Source organism: Danio rerio, chromosome 1 (genome assembly GCF_049306965.1).
Source record: "Danio rerio strain Tuebingen ecotype United States chromosome 1, GRCz12tu, whole genome shotgun sequence".
NCBI lineage: Eukaryota > Metazoa > Chordata > Actinopteri > Cypriniformes > Danionidae > Danio > Danio rerio.
In genome coordinates this window covers 26,510,644-26,530,000 of record NC_133176.1, presented here as the reverse complement: position 1 = coordinate 26,530,000, position 19,357 = coordinate 26,510,644, and the positions used below count along the sequence as shown (strand labels likewise).

Genomic DNA, 19,357 nt, shown 5'->3' with positions numbered 1-19,357 from the left:
AATCATGCTAATGACATGCTAACTCATACTGGAAACATGCTAATGACATGCTAATTTGTACTTGAATCATGCTAGTAACATGCTAATTCATACTAGACCCATGTTAATAACTGGCCTACATGCATATCTTTGCATAGCAGTGTCCTATTGACTTGGGGGATGGCTCATCTGACTCAGACAACCAATGAGCATCTCAATATGATAATAAAGCTCACAAGCCACGCCCCCAAATTGATTCCATAGACTTCCATTAAAATAAGCCAAGATGCATATCTTTGCAAAGCAGAGTCATAGAGACATGGGGGTTGGTTCATTTGACTAAGACAACCAACCACATTCAAGTTCACTCTGTAACCTCGCCCATAGCAACAAAACAGAGTACCCTAGCAACCATTCATCAACAGCTATATCTCAGCATCAGAACATCGTAGAGACTTGGAGATTGGCTTGTTTGACTCATGCTAGCAAACGGAACTTCCTATATGCTACACATGCTAGCAGTGACTAGCTACATGCTAATATTGACTAGCCAAGTACTGTAACTTGCTAGAAATGCTTACCAAGTATAAATGTTTTATCAAGCATGTATGTGAGGCTTGCCTAGTAACCAACCAGGGTACCCTAGCAACTGCCTAGCAACCACCCAAATTACCCTAGCAACCGCCTAGCAACCACCTAGCAACGGCCTAGTAATGCCTTAGTAAGGGCCTAGCGACCACTCAGGACACCCTAGCAACCGTCTAGCAACGCCTTAGCAACCACTCAGAATACCTTAGCAACCACCTAGCAACACCTTAGCAACCACCTAGCAACCACTTGGGACACCTTAGCAACCGCCTAGTAACACCTTAGCAACCACTCAGAACACCCTAGCAACGCCTTAGCAACCACTCAGGACACCCTAGCAACCACCTAGCAACACCTTAGCAACCACCTAGCAACCACTCAGGACACCCTAGCAACACCTTAGCAACCACCTAGCAACCACTCAGGACACCCTAGCAACCACCTAGCAACGCCTTAGGACACCTTAGCAACCACCTAGCAACACCTTAGCAACCACTCAGAACACCCTAGCAACCACCTAGCAACACCTTAGCAACCACCTAGCAACCGCTTAGGACACCCTAGCAACCGCCTAGCAACACCTTAGCAACCACCTAGCAACACCTTAGCAACCACCTAGCAACCACTTAGGACACCTTAGCAACCACCTAGCAACACCTTAGCAACCACCTAGCAACCACTCAGAACACCCTAGCAACCGCCTAGCAACACCTTAGCAACCACTCAGAACACCCTAGCAACCACCTAGCAACACCTTAGCAACCACCTAGCAACCACTCAGGACACCCTAGCAACCACCTAGTAAGGCCTTAGCAACCAATCAGAATACCCTAGCAACCACCTAGCAACCCCTTAGGACACCTTAGCAACCACCTAGCAACACCTTAGCAACCACTCAGAACACCCTAGCAACCGCCTAGCAACACCTTAGCAACCACCTAGCAACCACTCAGAATACCCTAGCCACCACCTTGCAACACCTTAGTAACCACTTAGCAACTAGTCAGAACACCTTAGCAACTGCCTAGCACCACCCTAGCAACCACCTAGCAACCACTCAAAACACCCTAGCAACCATCTAGCAACACCTTAGCAACCACCTAGCAACTAGTCAGACCACCTTAGCAACTGCCTTGCACCACCTTAGCAACCACCTAGCAACCACTTTAAACACCCTAACAACCGCCTAGTAAAATGCTAATTCATGCTAGAATCACGCTAACAACATGCTAATTCATGCTAGAATCATGCTAGTAACATGCTAATTCATGCTAGAATCGGCTAACAACATGCTAATTCATGTAAGAATCATGCTACTTACATGCTAATTCATGCTAGTAATATGTTAACTCAAGCTAAAATCATACTAACATGCTATTTACACTTTAAAACCACTTAAAACTTTCAGATTCGGCTTTTCAAGCCACCATAAAGTTTGTCCTCAAACTTTAATATCTAGTTAGGCTGGCTTGTCAAAGCCAGACTACTGAAATGCTATTTAAACTTATTATTATTATTTTTTTTTTTTTTATTAATCTTCTGAGACTAAATTTCTAACTCTATCTCCTCCTAGAGCTTTTGAGCTATTACCATCAAACTTGCTCCAGACCTCCAAACTATTCTGACTCGTGTTGCTATATCTCCTCAGACTGATCCGACTTTCGGTTTTCCGAAAAACGTCCCGGGACTGTCGGAAAAATCCCATAGGCTTAACATTGGATCAAACTTTGTGAGCTCATAACTCTGCATCAGACTGTCACACAGACTTCTAACTGGGCTCATTTAACTCCGACTATCAAACTGCCAATGACTGATCACCTTTAAACTTTCTAGCCACGCCCTAGCAACCACTTTTGGACCCTAGTAACTGTCCCATAGACTTCTATTCAAAAGACTCTCATTGACTTAACATGGGATCAAACTTTGTGAGCTCATAACTCTGCATCAGACTGTCCTACAGACTAATGGCTGAGCTCATTTAACTCAGACTACCAAACTGCCAATAACTGATGAGCTTTTAACTTTCTAGCCACACCCCTAACTACCACATACTTCACCCTAGCAACTGTCCCGTAGACTTCCATTACAAAAGACTCTCATTGACTTAACATGGGATCAAACTTTGTGAGCTTAAAACTCTGCATTAGACTGTCATAGAGACTAATGGCTGAGCTCATTTAACTCAGTCTAGCCAGCAGCCAATCACTGATGGCCTTTTAACTTTCTAGCCACACCCCTAACTACTACATACTGCACCCTAGCAACTGTCCTATAGAATGTAATTAGGTGTGCTATCGAATGCTTAGAATTCTAACATGCTAATGACATGCCAATCATGCTAGCAACATGCTACTCATATGCTAAACATGCTAATGACATGCTAACTCATACTGGAAACATGCTAATGACATGCTAATTTGTACAAGAATCATGCTAGTAACATGCTAATTCATACTAGACTCATGTTAATAACTGGCCTACATGCATATCTTTGCTTAGCAGTGTCCTATTGACTTGGGGGATGGCTCATCTGACTCAGACAACCAATGAGCATCTCAATATGATAATGAAGCTCACAAGCCACGCCCCCAAATTGATTCCATAGACTTCCATTAAAATAGGCCAAGATGCATATCTTTGCATAGCAGTGTCATAGAGACATGGAGGTTGGTTCATTTGACTTAGACAGCCAACCACATTCAAGTGCACTCTGTAACCTCGCCCATAGCAACAAAACAGAGTACCCTAGCAACCATTCATCAACAGCTATATCTCAGCATCAGAACATCGTAGAGACTTGGAGATTGGCTCGTTTGACTCATGATAGCAAACAGAACTTCCTAAATGCTACACATGCTAGCAGTGATTAGCTACATGCTAATATTGACTAGCCAAGTACTGTAACTTGCTAGAAATGCTTACTAAGTATAAATGTTTTATCAAGCATGTATGTAAGGCTTGCCTAGTAACCAACCAGGGTACCCTAGCAACTGCCTAGCAACCACCCAAATTACCCTAGCAACCGCCTAGCAACCGCCTAGCAACGGCCTAGTAATGCCTTAGTGAGGGCCTAGCGACCACTCAGGACACCCTAGCAACCGCCTAGCAACGCCTTAGCAACCACTCAGAATACCCTAGCAACCACATAGCAACACCTTAGCAACCACCTAGCAACCACTTGGGACACCTTATCAACCGCCTAGCAACACCTTAGCAACCACCTAGCAACCAGTCAGAACACCCTAGCAACCGCCTAGCAACGCCTTAGCAACCACAAAGCAACCACTCAGGACACCCTAGCAACCACCTAGCAACACCTTAGCAACCACCTAGCAACCACTCAGGACACCCTAGCAACCGCCTAGCAACGCCTTAGCAACCACTTAGAACACCCTAGCAACCACCTAGCAACACCTTAGCAACCACCTAGCAACCACTTAGGACTCCTTAGCAACCACCTAGCAACACCTTAGCAACCACCTAGCAACCACTCAGAACACCCTAGCAACCACCTAGCAACACCTTAGCAACAACCTAGCAACCACTTAGAACACCCTAGCAACTGCCTAGCAACACCTTAGCAACCACTCAGAACACCCTAGCAACCACCTAGCAAGACCTTAGCAACCACCTAGCAACCAATCAGAGCACCCTAGCAACTGCCTAGCAACAACCTAGCAACCACTCAGAACACCATAGCAACCACCTAGCAACACCCTAGCAACATCTTAGCAGCCACCTAGCAACCACTCAGGACACCCTAGCAACTGCCTAGCAACGACTTTGCAACCACTCAGAATACCCTAGCAACCACCTAAGCATGCTATGTGACATGCTAATTCATACTACAATCATGCTAATAACATGCTAATTCATACTAGAATCATGCTAATAACATGCTAATTCATACTAGAATCATGCTAGTAACATGCTAATGCATGCTAGAATCATGCTAATAACAGGCTAATTCACACTAGATTCATGCTAGTAACATGCTAATTCATACTATAATCATGCTAATAACATGCTAATTCATGCTAGAATCATGCGAGTAACATGCTAATTCATGCTAGAATCATTCTAGTAACTTAACATGGGATCAAACTTTGTGAGCTCATAACTCTGCATCAGACTGTCCTACAGACTAATGGCTGAGCTCATTTAACTCAGACTACCAAACTGCCAATAACTGATGAGCTTTTAACTTTCTAGCCACACCCCTAACTACCACATACTTCACCCTAGCAACTGTCCCGTAGACTTCCATTACAAAAGACTCTCATTGACTTAACATGGGATCAAACTTTGTGAGCTTAAAACTCTGCATTAGACTGTCATAGAGACTAATGGCTGAGCTCATTTAACTCAGTCTAGCCAGCAGCCAATCACTGATGGCCTTTTAACTTTCTAGCCACACCCCTAACTACTACATACTGCACCCTAGCAACTGTCCTATAGAATGTAATTAGGTGTGCTATCGAATGCTTAGAATTCTAACATGCTAATGACATGCCAATCATGCTAGCAACATGCTACTCATATGCTAAACATGCTAATGACATGCTAACTCATACTGGAAACATGCTAATGACATGCTAATTTGTACAAGAATCATGCTAGTAACATGCTAATTCATACTAGACTCATGTTAATAACTGGCCTACATGCATATCTTTGCTTAGCAGTGTCCTATTGACTTGGGGGATGGCTCATCTGACTCAGACAACCAATGAGCATCTCAATATGATAATGAAGCTCACAAGCCACGCCCCCAAATTGATTCCATAGACTTCCATTAAAATAGGCCAAGATGCATATCTTTGCATAGCAGTGTCATAGAGACATGGAGGTTGGTTCATTTGACTTAGACAGCCAACCACATTCAAGTGCACTCTGTAACCTCGCCCATAGCAACAAAACAGAGTACCCTAGCAACCATTCATCAACAGCTATATCTCAGCATCAGAACATCGTAGAGACTTGGAGATTGGCTCGTTTGACTCATGATAGCAAACAGAACTTCCTAAATGCTACACATGCTAGCAGTGATTAGCTACATGCTAATATTGACTAGCCAAGTACTGTAACTTGCTAGAAATGCTTACTAAGTATAAATGTTTTATCAAGCATGTATGTAAGGCTTGCCTAGTAACCAACCAGGGTACCCTAGCAACTGCCTAGCAACCACCCAAATTACCCTAGCAACCGCCTAGCAACCGCCTAGCAACGGCCTAGTAATGCCTTAGTGAGGGCCTAGCGACCACTCAGGACACCCTAGCAACCGCCTAGCAACGCCTTAGCAACCACTCAGAATACCCTAGCAACCACATAGCAACACCTTAGCAACCACCTAGCAACCACTTGGGACACCTTATCAACCGCCTAGCAACACCTTAGCAACCACCTAGCAACCAGTCAGAACACCCTAGCAACCGCCTAGCAACGCCTTAGCAACCACAAAGCAACCACTCAGGACACCCTAGCAACCACCTAGCAACACCTTAGCAACCACCTAGCAACCACTCAGGACACCCTAGCAACCGCCTAGCAACGCCTTAGCAACCACTTAGAACACCCTAGCAACCACCTAGCAACACCTTAGCAACCACCTAGCAACCACTTAGGACTCCTTAGCAACCACCTAGCAACACCTTAGCAACCACCTAGCAACCACTCAGAACACCCTAGCAACCACCTAGCAACACCTTAGCAACAACCTAGCAACCACTTAGAACACCCTAGCAACTGCCTAGCAACACCTTAGCAACCACTCAGAACACCCTAGCAACCACCTAGCAAGACCTTAGCAACCACCTAGCAACCAATCAGAGCACCCTAGCAACTGCCTAGCAACAACCTAGCAACCACTCAGAACACCATAGCAACCACCTAGCAACACCCTAGCAACATCTTAGCAGCCACCTAGCAACCACTCAGGACACCCTAGCAACTGCCTAGCAACGACTTTGCAACCACTCAGAATACCCTAGCAACCACCTAAGCATGCTATGTGACATGCTAATTCATACTACAATCATGCTAATAACATGCTAATTCATACTAGAATCATGCTAATAACATGCTAATTCATACTAGAATCATGCTAGTAACATGCTAATGCATGCTAGAATCATGCTAATAACAGGCTAATTCACACTAGATTCATGCTAGTAACATGCTAATTCATACTATAATCATGCTAATAACATGCTAATTCATGCTAGAATCATGCGAGTAACATGCTAATTCATGCTAGAATCATTCTAGTAACATGCTAATTCATACTAGAATCATGCTAATTCATGCTAGAATCATGCTAATAACCTGCTAATTCATACTAGAATCATGCTAGTAACAGGCTAATTCATACTAGAATCATGCTAGTAACATGCTAATTCATGCTAGAATCATACTAGTAACATGCTAATTCATGCTAGAATCATGCTAGTAACATGCTAATTCATGCTAGAATCATGCTAGTAGCATGCTAATTCATACTAGAATCATGCTAGTGACATGCTAATGTATTCTAGAATCATGCTAGTAACATGCTAATTCATGCTAGAAGAATGCTAATAACATGCTAATTTATACTAGAATCATGCTAATAAAATGCTAATTTGTACTACACTCATGCTAATAACATGCTAATCCATGCTAGAATCATGCTAATTCATGCTAGAATCATGCTAATAACATGCTACTTATACTTTTTCAAACTGTTTTTAAACTAAATAAACTATTACCAACAGGCTTTGTCAAGCCAGCCTCAAAGTTTGTCTCGACGAACTTTACTGTCTAGTTATTATTCTGCTTCTTCTTCTTCTTCTTCTTTCTTCTGAGACTAATTTTAAAGTCTATCTCCTCCTAACCCTTTCAAGCTTCATACCTCAAACTTTCGTCAAACCTTCAAACTGGTCTGACTCGGGTTGCTATATCTTTTCCGACTGATCCGACTTTCGGTTTTCCGTAAAACGACCCGGAAAATTCCCAAAATTCCCATTGACTTAACATTGGGTCAAACTTTGTCACCTCATAACTCTGCATCAGACTGTCCTACAGACTTCTAACTGGGCTCATTTAACTCAGTCTAGCCAGCAGCCAATAACTGATGACCTTTAAACTTACTAGCCACTCCCTAGCAACCACTTTTGGCACCCTAGCAACTGTCCCATAGACTTCCATTGTAAAAGACTGCCATTGACTTAACATTGGGTCAACCTTTGTGAGCTCATAACTCTGCATCAGACTGTCCTACAGACTAGAGTCAAGCCCCATTCAACTCGGTCTAGTCAGCAGCCAATCACTGATGACCTTTAGACTTACTAGCCACTCCCTAGCAACCACTTATGGCACCCTAGCAACTGTCCCGTAGACTTCCATTCGAAAGACTCTCATTGACTTAACATGGGATCAAACTTTGTGAGCTCATAACTCTGCATCAGACTGTCATACAGACTAATGGCTGAGCTCATTTAACTCAGTCTAGCCAGCAGCCAATCACTGATGGCCTTTTAACTTTCTAGCCACACCCCTAACTACCACATACTGCACCCTAGCAACTGTCCTATAGAATGTAATTAGCTGTGCTATCAAATGCTTATAATTCTAACATGCTAATGACATGCCAATCATGCTAGCAACATGCTACTCATATGCTAATCATGCTAATGACATGCTAACTCATACTGGAAACATGCTAATGACATGCTAATTTGTACTTGAATCATGCTAGTAACATGCTAATTCATACTAGACCCATGTTAATAACTGGCCTACATGCATATCTTTGCATAGCAGTGTCCTATTGACTTGGGGGATGGCTCATCTGACTCAGACAACCAATGAGCATATCAATATGATAATAAAGCTCACAAGCCACGCCCCCAAATTGATTCCATAGACTTCCATTAAAATAAGCCAAGATGCATATCTTTGCAAAGCAGAGTCATAGAGACATGGGGGTTGGTTCATTTGACTAAGACAACCAACCACATTCAAGTTCACTCTGTAACCTCGCCCATAGCAACAAAACAGAGTACCCTAGCAACCATTCATCAACAGCTATATCTCAGCATCATAACATCGTAGAGACTTGGAGATTGGCTCGTTTGACTCATGCTAGCAAACGGAACTTCCTATATGCTACACATGCTAGCATCGACTAGCTACATGCTAATATTGACTAGCCAAGTACTGTAACTTGCTAGAAATGCTTACCAAGTATAAATGTTTTATCAAGCATGTATGTGAGGCTTGCCTAGTAACCAACCAGGGTACCCTAGCAACTGCCTAGCAACCACCCAAATTACCCTAGCAACCACCTAGCAACAGCCTAGTAACGCCTTAGTAAGGGCCTAGCGACCACTCAGGACACCCTAGCAACCGCCTAGCAACGCCTTAGCAACTACTCAGAATACCTTAGCAACCACCTAGCAACACCTTAGCAACCACCTAGCAACCACTTGGGACACCTTAGCAACCGCCTAGTAACACCTTAGCAACCACCTAGCAACCACTCAGAACACCCTAGCAATGCCTTAGCAACCACCTAGCAACCACTCAGGACACCCTAGCAACCACCTAGCAACACCTTAGCAACCACCTAGCAACCACTCAGGACACCCTAGCAACCACCTAGCAACACCTTAGCAACCATCTAGCAACCACTCAGGACACCCTAGCAACCACCTAGCAACGCCTTAGGACACCTTAGCAACCACCTAGCAACACCTTAGCAACCACCTAGCAACCACTCAGAACACCCTAGCAACCACCTAGCAACACCTTAGAAACCACCTAGCAACCGCTTAGGACACCCTAGTAACCGCCTAGCAACACCTTAGCAACCACCTAGCAACACCTTAGCAACCACCTAGCAACCACTTAGGACACCTTAGCAACCACCTAGCAACACCTTAGCAACCACTCAGAACACCCTAGCAACCGCCTAGCAACACCTTAGCAACCACCTAGCAACCACTCAGAATACCCTAGCCACCACCTTGCAACACCTTAGTAACCACTTAGCAACTAGTCAGAACACCTTAGCAACTGCCTAGCACCACCCTAGCAACCACCTAGCAACCACTCAAAACACCCTAGCAACCATCTAGCAACACCTTAGCAACCACCTAGCAACTAGTCAGACCACCTTAGCAACTGCCTTGCACCACCTTAGCAACCACATAGCAACCACTTTAAACACCCTAACAACCGCCTAGTAAAATGCTAATTCATGCTAGAATCACGCTAACAACATGCTAATTCATGCTAGAATCATGCTAGTAACATGCTAATTCATGCTAGAATCATGCTAACAACATGCTAATTCATGTAAGAATCATGCTACTAACATGCTAATTCATGCTAGTAATATGTTAACTCAAGCTAAAATCATACTAACATGCTATTTACACTTTAAAACCACTTAAAACTTTCAGATTCGGCTTTTCAAGCCACCATAAAGTTTGTCCTCAAACTTTACTATCTTTTTCATATAGAGCCATTTATTTGCACACCAAATTGTGGTCTTGAATACATCTAAACAAGCTACCTTTACACTGCAAAAATACCTGAAACTTGCTGCTTTTGCAGGTGCTTCTATAAACATCAGCAAATGCAGATCTAGTTTTTATTTTTTTATTTGTTTGGTGCCAGTGGTTCACAAATGACACAGTCACTCAACTTAAATGTCAAGATTCAATAGGTTCCTTAGTCTGCAATCCCAAGCTCAGCAGCCTCTCTGACAAGTATTTATCCCTTATTGTCAGAAAGCTAGTGTGTCTTGTGGTTCTTACTGTACCAGTAGAACAGAATACAACCAACCAGGCAGCCGTTGTGTGTTGGGTAATTGAAGCATCTCGGCATCCTGGTCTCAAATCCCATTAAATATGAATCCATTTTGTAGAAGACTTCACTGCCTCATCTGTTCATTTCTACACTAGCGAAGGTATTCCTAGTTAAGTAGAGTGCAGGGAAGGAGTGCTGAATCGTCTTTTTGGTGTTAGTTTGGGACCCCAGAGACACACGTATGCAGTAAGGACTGCTGACATGGGACAACTCTCTGTGTCCCTTTCTCACCACAAGTGGGAATGTGCTTCTCTTCTTAAAAGTTTGCATACATTATACTTTTGAATATATTTTGACTCTATATTATAGTAAAAAAAAAAGAAAGGGAAAAGGGGGTTCCCATGAGAGCTGCATGATTAATCATTTAAAGATCGCCATCTTAATTCAAACACCCACACCATCTACTGCCTCAATGACAACGAATCTGCTCTGCCTTTGACAAATAGATATTCATATTCCCATTTGACCCAAAGAAACCAGTTGGCATGTTATGAAACTGTTCTTTCAGCTGCATAGTATTGCAATTTATGTGTTACAAAAAGCCAAGTTAGCACAGTTGTAGTGGCACAATGGTTTATAGTTAGGATATAAACACTGTTGTGACTGGAAGTATAGTAATTTAACATTTGAAAGTAATTAGGTGCTAATGACTTGTTGGTAAAAAATTACTGTATTTGACAATGAATCATTATTTTCAAGAGGTTCATGTTATTCATTAATTTTGTAATGAAACAAGTCACGGATATGTATAGATAGATGATACCTCGATGAGACATCAACATTTTGTCCTTCATAGTAAAAATCTTTGAGTTTTCCATTCACTTGTTAAGTCGTCATGTATCGGTGATATATAAAATACTGTTTCTGAGTCCAAGCTGCTACTCATTTGAATTGAGAAAATATTCATTTATTCATTTAGTCATATCACACATTAAAGTGTACAGTGTAGTGTACAGGACAAAATAAAAAAAAAATTTAATCACTTTCTGGCCATCGAATATTAGCATGTATATATCGTCGATCGTGATTTTTGCAAGTTATACATCGCTTTGTAAAGGTTTATTATTACCACTTGATGCGTCTGCCCATACAGTTTGATATGGTGTGTGGACTCGGAAGCCGCATTGCTTGACGTCACACTTAACAATAGGGATGCACCGAAATAATAATGAATTGCTTGGCCGAAGGCCGAATACCGAACACGGTGTTTTGCATTTTTTTCCTTTTAGTTTGCCAATTTTTTCACCATTACAATAATTAAAAAGTAAAAATTAGCTTTTTACTATTTTGTGTTGCTTTTCAGAGAAATAAATCAAATAACAAAAATACAATTTCAAAAATATTTATTTAACACTGAACATTTTAACATTCCAGCAGATATTATACAAACAAAGCGCACAATATAACTTAAAATAAATAAATTAGTAAAATAAAAAAATATTTTTATTTGGCCATCTTTGAAGCCCCCCTTCTTGAATAGCTGCTGAAAGAATGTAACTGTATGTGTACAACAACAAACGTGCATTGAATGGTGCAAAAAATGTGGATGAAAACAAATGAATAACTGTCCTAGACATAAGCCTACTTCGCCTACTTCTTCAGAAAAAGTGGCAGGTTCTTCTTTATAAAAAGTAGATTCTCTGCTGTCTCACATGAAAGTCAGTTTCTCTTCTCATCGATGACATGAGATGCAGCACTAAACAGTTTCTCGCTGTCGGTGCGCGGCTCATCTGTAGTACGAGCCTGTTTAGCCCGTTTTCGGCCGAATAATTTCGGTTGCAGAATATTCGGTGCATCCCTACTTAACAATTGGATAGTGATAAAATGAAAATTTAGCAGTAACTGAATGCACTTGGCCAAAAACCGAAACCAAAGTGCTTTTTTTTTTTTTTCTGTATTGTTATATTAAAATAATATGAAATAATTTTGTAAGACTTTTTATTTTATTTTATTATCAAATTATGCTGAATTTAAAATGCATAATCCAATAATATAACCAGTGTCATTTTAGCAGTGTTGCATGACAGCACAGTGGTGTTATTTCCAGCAGCAGGAACAAATATTCTACTTAGAAATGTCTTGCAGATTAATCAGACTTTGCTTTTCTGTAGAGCTTATTTTATATATAGATATGTATAAAGATACAGGAGCGGAATGTCCAAGTTGAACACTATTGGACAATATGCGCAACAGTCTTTTTTGCTCATGTTTTTGTTTCTTTAGGCTGAAAACCAAAAATGCCTTGGTGTGTATCCCTAGTTTTCCAAGATTACACAACATTGTGTAGTCTGTTAGTAAAAGCTGCAGAGAAATTCTTTCACGAAGAACTGGGATGACCTTTCTTTATCTTATATTTAACAGCTCAACTAAAAGCGAACAGCGTTTTTTTCCCCTTAGTGTCAAAATCTTGTAATTAAAAGTTAATTTGCTTGTGTATTTAGAATTATTGGAGTGTCCAAACAAAGTGTGTTTCTCAGTTTAATTGTCAGTCTAATTTCCGTGAAGATAAACATCAGAATTAATGGTTTAGAGCAGGTGGTTGAGTGAAACATGCTGACTGATTGAGTTCTAAGGCTGAGGTAAATGGTCATGTTGTGTCTAATATTGGACCACAACAGCGGCACAAGTGGACTGTAGTGTACATCTGGCACAGATTCAGTCCACGCTCACCACTTTGGTTTTGGCTGTAATTCTCAAACTATTGTTTTGAAATAAAACCTCCAGTTTTCATATCCACAGAACACGCATTGAGCCATTTTGTTTTGAAATCCTTCATAAAATAGGGGCTTGCTCTGGCCTTTTCATATTCTTAAATTCATATTCTTAAATTAGAACAATACAGAGGTCTCCTGTCAGCAACTTATTATAAATTTAACAGAATATTTTTGTTGAACATGCTTTCATTGAATGGGTTTTAAAGCATGATCAGTCTCTTTCTGCTCACAAAGTCTTAACTATTTTTCTTTTTTTTATATATCTCTTTTTCCCCCCCAATGCTCAAAAACAGTCCCACAGGACAGCAATACCCAGCAACATTTGGAGACCTGCGAGCGGTCAATGGGCAGGTTCCACAGAGACGACGGATTACATCCATCCAGCCCCCCACAGGCCTCCAAGAATGGCTTCGCACCTTTCAGGTAAGCTCAGCCAATCAGTATAATTTTATTCATTTCACTTTCCGCATTTACATTTGCATGTCACGACCACGTGCACTCTTTGTATATCATAAAGACAGCCGGAGGACGCACTTTGTTATTATTCTCTAGAATTTTAAAGTATACTAGGCTTCTCAATTTAACTGGACTTGAAATTTTACAGTTCAAATTGTTGACTAAGTAGTAAGCTTCAAATAATCCAGACTTCATCATCAGAATCTAGAGATTTTTATTTTGTTTTCTTATAAGAAGCAGCATGTTCTGTCTGATTTCTGTTGTTTTGTCTTGGCCGTGCATGTACTAATTAGTTCTCCCATTTTAATTTGGAACTAAATTAAAGCAGCAAGATATTTGGGGTTTAATTGAGAATTGTTTCTAATGAATTAATTTCCTTAATTAAATGTTACAAATTTGAAACGATGGAATAAATTGAGCTTCCAAATTGGTGAACAAAGTTTTTTTCTGCTTTGCATATAAATTAAAATGAAATAATAGGTTAGTAAAGAGTGACCACAGATTAAATTAAATGACAAAATTAGAACAATGTGGTTCAAATTTGTGATTAGTTGTGTTAAGTTGCTATTCTCAGTTTGTGGCTACGATATCAAGCCGTATAGAGTGGAGGAACTATGACGTCACCTTGTAGGCGAATCGGCTGCTAGCATAAAACTGGCTCCCTCGATAAAATCCCCATAGTATTTTCCTATAGACTTTTTAAAATTGCAAATAATAAGCTCTGTGTTCAAACACAGTTTATTACACTTACACGTTTTCACGATAATCCTCACGAAAAAAACTTTTAGCACTTATGGATCTTAAATGCAAACACTAGGACTGAAAATCTAACATTAGACTATGAACGATCTACAGTGCCTTTAGGACGCTCGCTTGTTACGTCAGCATCACCCTGCTAACGACAACTTTTCAAGCTTACTTTAAAAAATAGGGTCTATAACAAATAGAACAAATACACAAAAACACATTTGTATATAGGTCTATGTGTCTTTGGATAGTTTTTTTACATGGGAAATTTATGGTTGTTGTAAAAGTTTTAAAACAGACTGTTTGTTTTACAATTGTGCCTACATAATATTATAACACATTTAAACAAGTGTATCGTGCACGTGCATACGGCCTGCTTACCTTTAGTGATAAGGCATGATTGACAGGTCTATCAAATGCTTGCAAGTTCAATCATGGATAAAGAGCAACATTCAATATTTTTTTTGTCACAAACTACAGCAAAAATGCTATACAGTCACATATGCTATCAATTTTGAGGAGTGTAAATATTGCAGTTGTGATAGAGTTAAATACGTGTTCAAATAAAGAAAAAAAAACTGCAGAAAAAATCAATTGATCAAGTTAAAATGACAGTTAAAATTTCTGTATTTTTACAAATTTATTCACATATTTCCATTACTTGGAGCAGTAAAGAGACAGACTGCATTTAATCTTTATAAAATTGCTTTATTAAAATAAATGAGCTATTTAATTCATAGTTTGTAAATAATGCTAAATTGTTAATTTATCTGTCATAACGGTCTTTACAAATGAAGGCATTATCTACAAACTATGAATTCCCAGTTAGAAAAATACTAATATTAAATATTATTTATGAAAATACCTAAATAACAGAAATGTCTAATACAAGCGAGCTGCATTCCAGACCAGTTCAGCTCGATAATGTTTAATGTCTCTGACATCACCTTTAGACCCATTAAGCAACTTGATATCAAACGTCTTTTTAAAGAAGCGTAACAGAATTGAATAAATTAAGAGTTAGATGTAACTAATGTGTTTAACGTTGTGGAATAAAATAGGAAAGTTTCTTGAGTTTGTGGAAGCTACGAACCTTATTTAAACGATTTAACCAAAATCCCATTTCAAAAAACCCTTTGGGACAAGGGAACTGCAACTGCTAAAATGTTAACTCGCTTCCGAGTTTTTGCATACAAATTGACGTCATAGTTCCACTCTATTACCAACTAAATTAAAAACAGGGAATGTACCAGTGCATCATAGCCTCAATTGAAATAAAGCAACTGATGGAATTGGCTGGAAATGACCTTTTCTTTTAAGCCCTCAATTATGTCCTGGTCACAAAGATCAGACAGAATCTAAACTAGCTATTTAAGCATGTACAATTGTAATGACATAAGAATGCTGCCATTTGAATTGTCATATCCGTCACACTAGAACAACAATTCAAGCCACGACAGAAAAGCGAGGCTCCACCTCAGTTCGTGTTTGCTCTGCCTTACGGATAATTACAGGCTTGATCAGTCCTCAGGCTTAACGAAGCTGCTCTGGCATGAAATAGCAGATACCTGTGTTGACTGAAAGGATGAAGAAGCTTTCGTCTAATGCTGAAAGTTTCGCCCAAGATGTGTTCTGGCTTCTTTCGAATTAATTTCGAGACTCATGCTAGATTTCCCTTTCTACACAAAATCCTTTAATAAAATTGCACTGGGGTTGTGGACGTAATCCTTCATGACGTCAAATGCGAGTCGTTAGATGCTGTCTTAAGATAGAATCAATAGTAATGTGTTACTTCCTGTCGATCGTAGTCTGTCTGTGCTGTAATTTCAGAATTTGCTTGTTTTCTCTGTCGGTGCTTAATGAGTTGTTTGTTTCTGTTCTGAGTTTATTGTAAGGCTTATTTCTGGAGGTGCAAATGACACCCCGCTTCCCTGTGAGTCAGCAGCTCTGGGCTCCAGTATCGCTTACGTGATTCACATTAAATGTCTTATTTCTGCATTCTACAGTGGAAGCCTGTGGTGATGGATCTTAGTGGCAGTTCTGTGTGCTCAAGGTTGAAGTTGGCCACTAGAATTGCAACCTTGTCATTTTTTTAGTAAACGCAGAGTTGAGACAGTCTCGGAAAGCCTGGCAGGGAATTCAAATTTGTGATTTAGGAAAAGTCAATTCTAAAGTTAGAAGAATGTGTGGAAGTAGTTTAATCGGAACAAACAAAAATGTGTATTAATTTTTGATCACATGTTTTATTTAGATTTTTTTTTCAGAAATCATTCTATTATGATAATATGACCATAAATAATCACTCTAATTATTGTAGCTGCTTGTTCAAACTACTTACAGGGTTCAACGTTAAGGATTTTTTTTACTGGTCTGATTAGGCCAGTATTTCCAGTATTATTTTACTGGAAGTCAGTATTATTTTACTTGCCCTCCCAATATGACCCAATATCACTGACCCCACCAAAAAAAGAGAGAAGTTAATTGCTATTTCTTAGCCACAAATTTTAAATAATGCGTCAAAAATGTCAATAAATGTATAATGAGCAAAATTTTTTTTAAAAAGTCTTATGCAAATAACATATAGCACTATAGATCATTTTGAGGGATGTAAACAAAAACAATGGTCCCAACTTATTTCCTGTTTCACATTTTTAATTTCTATAGCTTCTAAGAATCCAAAAAGCGTTGCATATTGATAATGCTATGATAGCGGTTTTAACATGAAGTTATGATTAAATTGCCCCTTGTAACTGTTATGAAGTAGTTTGATAACGAGCAGGAAATGTTCATAAACCAATGACATGACCACCTTAAAATGGTCTAGAGAAAATGTACAGGTATTTTATTGCAAAACAAAAGGTGGCTGACCTGCTAAACTGACGGCAAACTGATGTGCAAAACATCATTTTTTTTGTCGTGTTGTATCTACGTAAATGTTTTTTAGACCTTAGAAACAGCCATTTTCTTTAGCTTTATAATTTGATGTTGCCGCCATGTTGCTGTCTCTCTGTACTAGTTATTATAAGGTTACAGAAAAAAAAAAACTACGTGCTCATAACATCCAATCAGATAAAAGAAACCGAAATGCAATATGGTGTTTACCACATCACAGAGAAGGTAGCATTTAAAGCTTAAAAGGCCAAACTGTTTTTTTTTTTTTTTTTTTTTTGGATGTTATTGACAGTCGCAGGCAAATTAAACTTTAGTGACTAGGCAGCAATCCGTCTACCAGATCGGGCCAGTAACCGTCCTGTGTACTGTCTCGAGTGTCGGGAAGTCTTTATTAAGCCCTGACTTATTTAAAATGAACTCAATTAGCACAATTTTTCAGTTTTCAACTCAATTGTTTTGTGTGCAATCCTTCCTCTAAACTTAGTTAACTTAATCGATTTCTATTGGGTCAGCATAAAATAATTGTGTGAATTTGTGTTTTTTTTACAAGAATTAAATTAGCATTGTTGAAACTTCTGGTTTTTAATATTTTTATGGAAGATCCTGCATTTTTAGATCAGTCGAAAGTTCAAAACTACAGCCATTGTTTACGCTTTATATTTTATATATAATGTTGCATATTTTTTCATAATATTGTAAAGGTAGTTTCTGTCACTTTTGATTGAGAGTGTCCTTGCTGGATTAATGGTAATAAAAAAAAACTGAACACAGTTTGAACATAAATGTTTGAAATTATTATTATTATTATTATTATTAAAAATAATTCAGCTATAATTTGTTATTCATAGATTTTTTTTTGTCTAAAATAGCCTGCATCTTGAACTATTTTTTTAGTTGTGTAAATTAAAAAATTCACACATTTGAATCTGATTTTGCTCACCTGTTTAATGGTGTCTGACGAGTTTGCACTTTTAAAAATAGCAGTTATGATTGCATAAACAAATATAGACCTAAACCAGCCCGCGACAACAAATCTGAGTTTCCCAGCTGAAGCATTTCAGCAGTAAATTACTGGTGCTTTACCTCCCCATAGTCCTCTTCTGTGCATCCCTCTTCCATCATAAACATCCCTGAGCAATCCTCCTCCCTCATTTGATGCGCTTCAGAGCGGAATGACTTTGGCTCAATCTCTGTGGTACAGCACGTCCTCACTGTGAGCGAATTAAACTCTGAACACCGTGAGAGCAGGCAAACATTTTGATTGAACTGGATGAAATTGACCGCAGCTTAATATTGGGAAAACAAACTCTGGGAAGTTCCCTACTTGACTCGCAAGCACTGTCGTGGTTAAGTTCATATCTGAAATAGCCTACTCAGGAAATGGTTTGCTGCATTGCTCGTTAATTGAAAGATGTTGTTGGTGTAATATGATGTACTGTTGTGTGTTTCAGAGCTGGAGTGGCCCAGAGAAGCTGCTTGCGCTGGATGAGTTAATCGACAGCTGTGAGCCCACACAGGTCAAACATATGATGCAGGTGATCGAACCGCAGTTTCAGAGAGACTTCATCTCACTGCTACCGAGAGAGGTAAATAGAGCCCTAAAATCACTCGCACTCAGAATTTTTTTTTTTTTTTTTACTGTTTGCTATAAATTCTTGTTTAAAAAATTAGCTAAAGCTGCACATTTATTTAAAATAAATATATAAAAATAAATATGTTCAATTTATAATTTTGTGTTGTGACGATGTGAAGGAATTATGTTGGTGTAATTGGATATGTAGTTTCCAGCATGCTTTGTGTGTGTGTTGTGCTTGCTTTGATTGTGGTAATAGAAAAAATGATTGACCCTAATATGAATCCTAAGTGTTTTAAGTTAATAGACTTGTTAGAGTCTAATCTTCGCTTAGTTTTAGGATTTAGATGAATATCAAGTAAGGTTTTCACGTAACTACCTTACAGGATGGTAGCACTAATGGTTTAGGAGTTGGCAGTTTTATTCAAAACATTAATGTTTGTTTACTGTGCTAATGCTAGTACTGGGATCAGTCTCAGTCAACAGTAAGCATTGTTAAAGCTGTTAAGTATGAACGACAGTAAATAACATAATTGTGCTTGTCCAAATAAAGTGA

The 19,357-nt window shown here is 39.4% G+C and overlaps 1 protein-coding gene and 1 long non-coding RNA gene across 9 annotated transcripts in view; both read left to right on the top strand.

The window, feature by feature from the left end:
• LOC141385649 (uncharacterized) overlaps positions 1 to 11,358 on the top strand; it is a 13,894-nt gene extending 2,536 nt beyond the window's left edge. Inside the window, exon 2 of the long non-coding RNA XR_012406450.1 lies at positions 10,071 to 11,358. This is a non-coding gene — a long non-coding RNA (uncharacterized lncRNA). The remainder of the gene's footprint in view (positions 1 to 10,070) is intronic.
• The window catches only part of fbxw7 (F-box and WD repeat domain containing 7), a 286,374-nt gene that overhangs the window by 234,154 nt on the left and 32,863 nt on the right, over positions 1 to 19,357 (top strand). For all 8 annotated transcript variants that reach the window (XM_073951515.1, XM_073951513.1, XM_021473906.2 and 5 more), the window contains 2 exons: positions 13,427 to 13,556; positions 18,680 to 18,814. In XM_073951515.1, the coding sequence (XP_073807616.1) occupies positions 13,427 to 13,556; positions 18,680 to 18,814 (265 nt within the window). The remainder of the gene's footprint in view (positions 1 to 13,426; positions 13,557 to 18,679; positions 18,815 to 19,357) is intronic.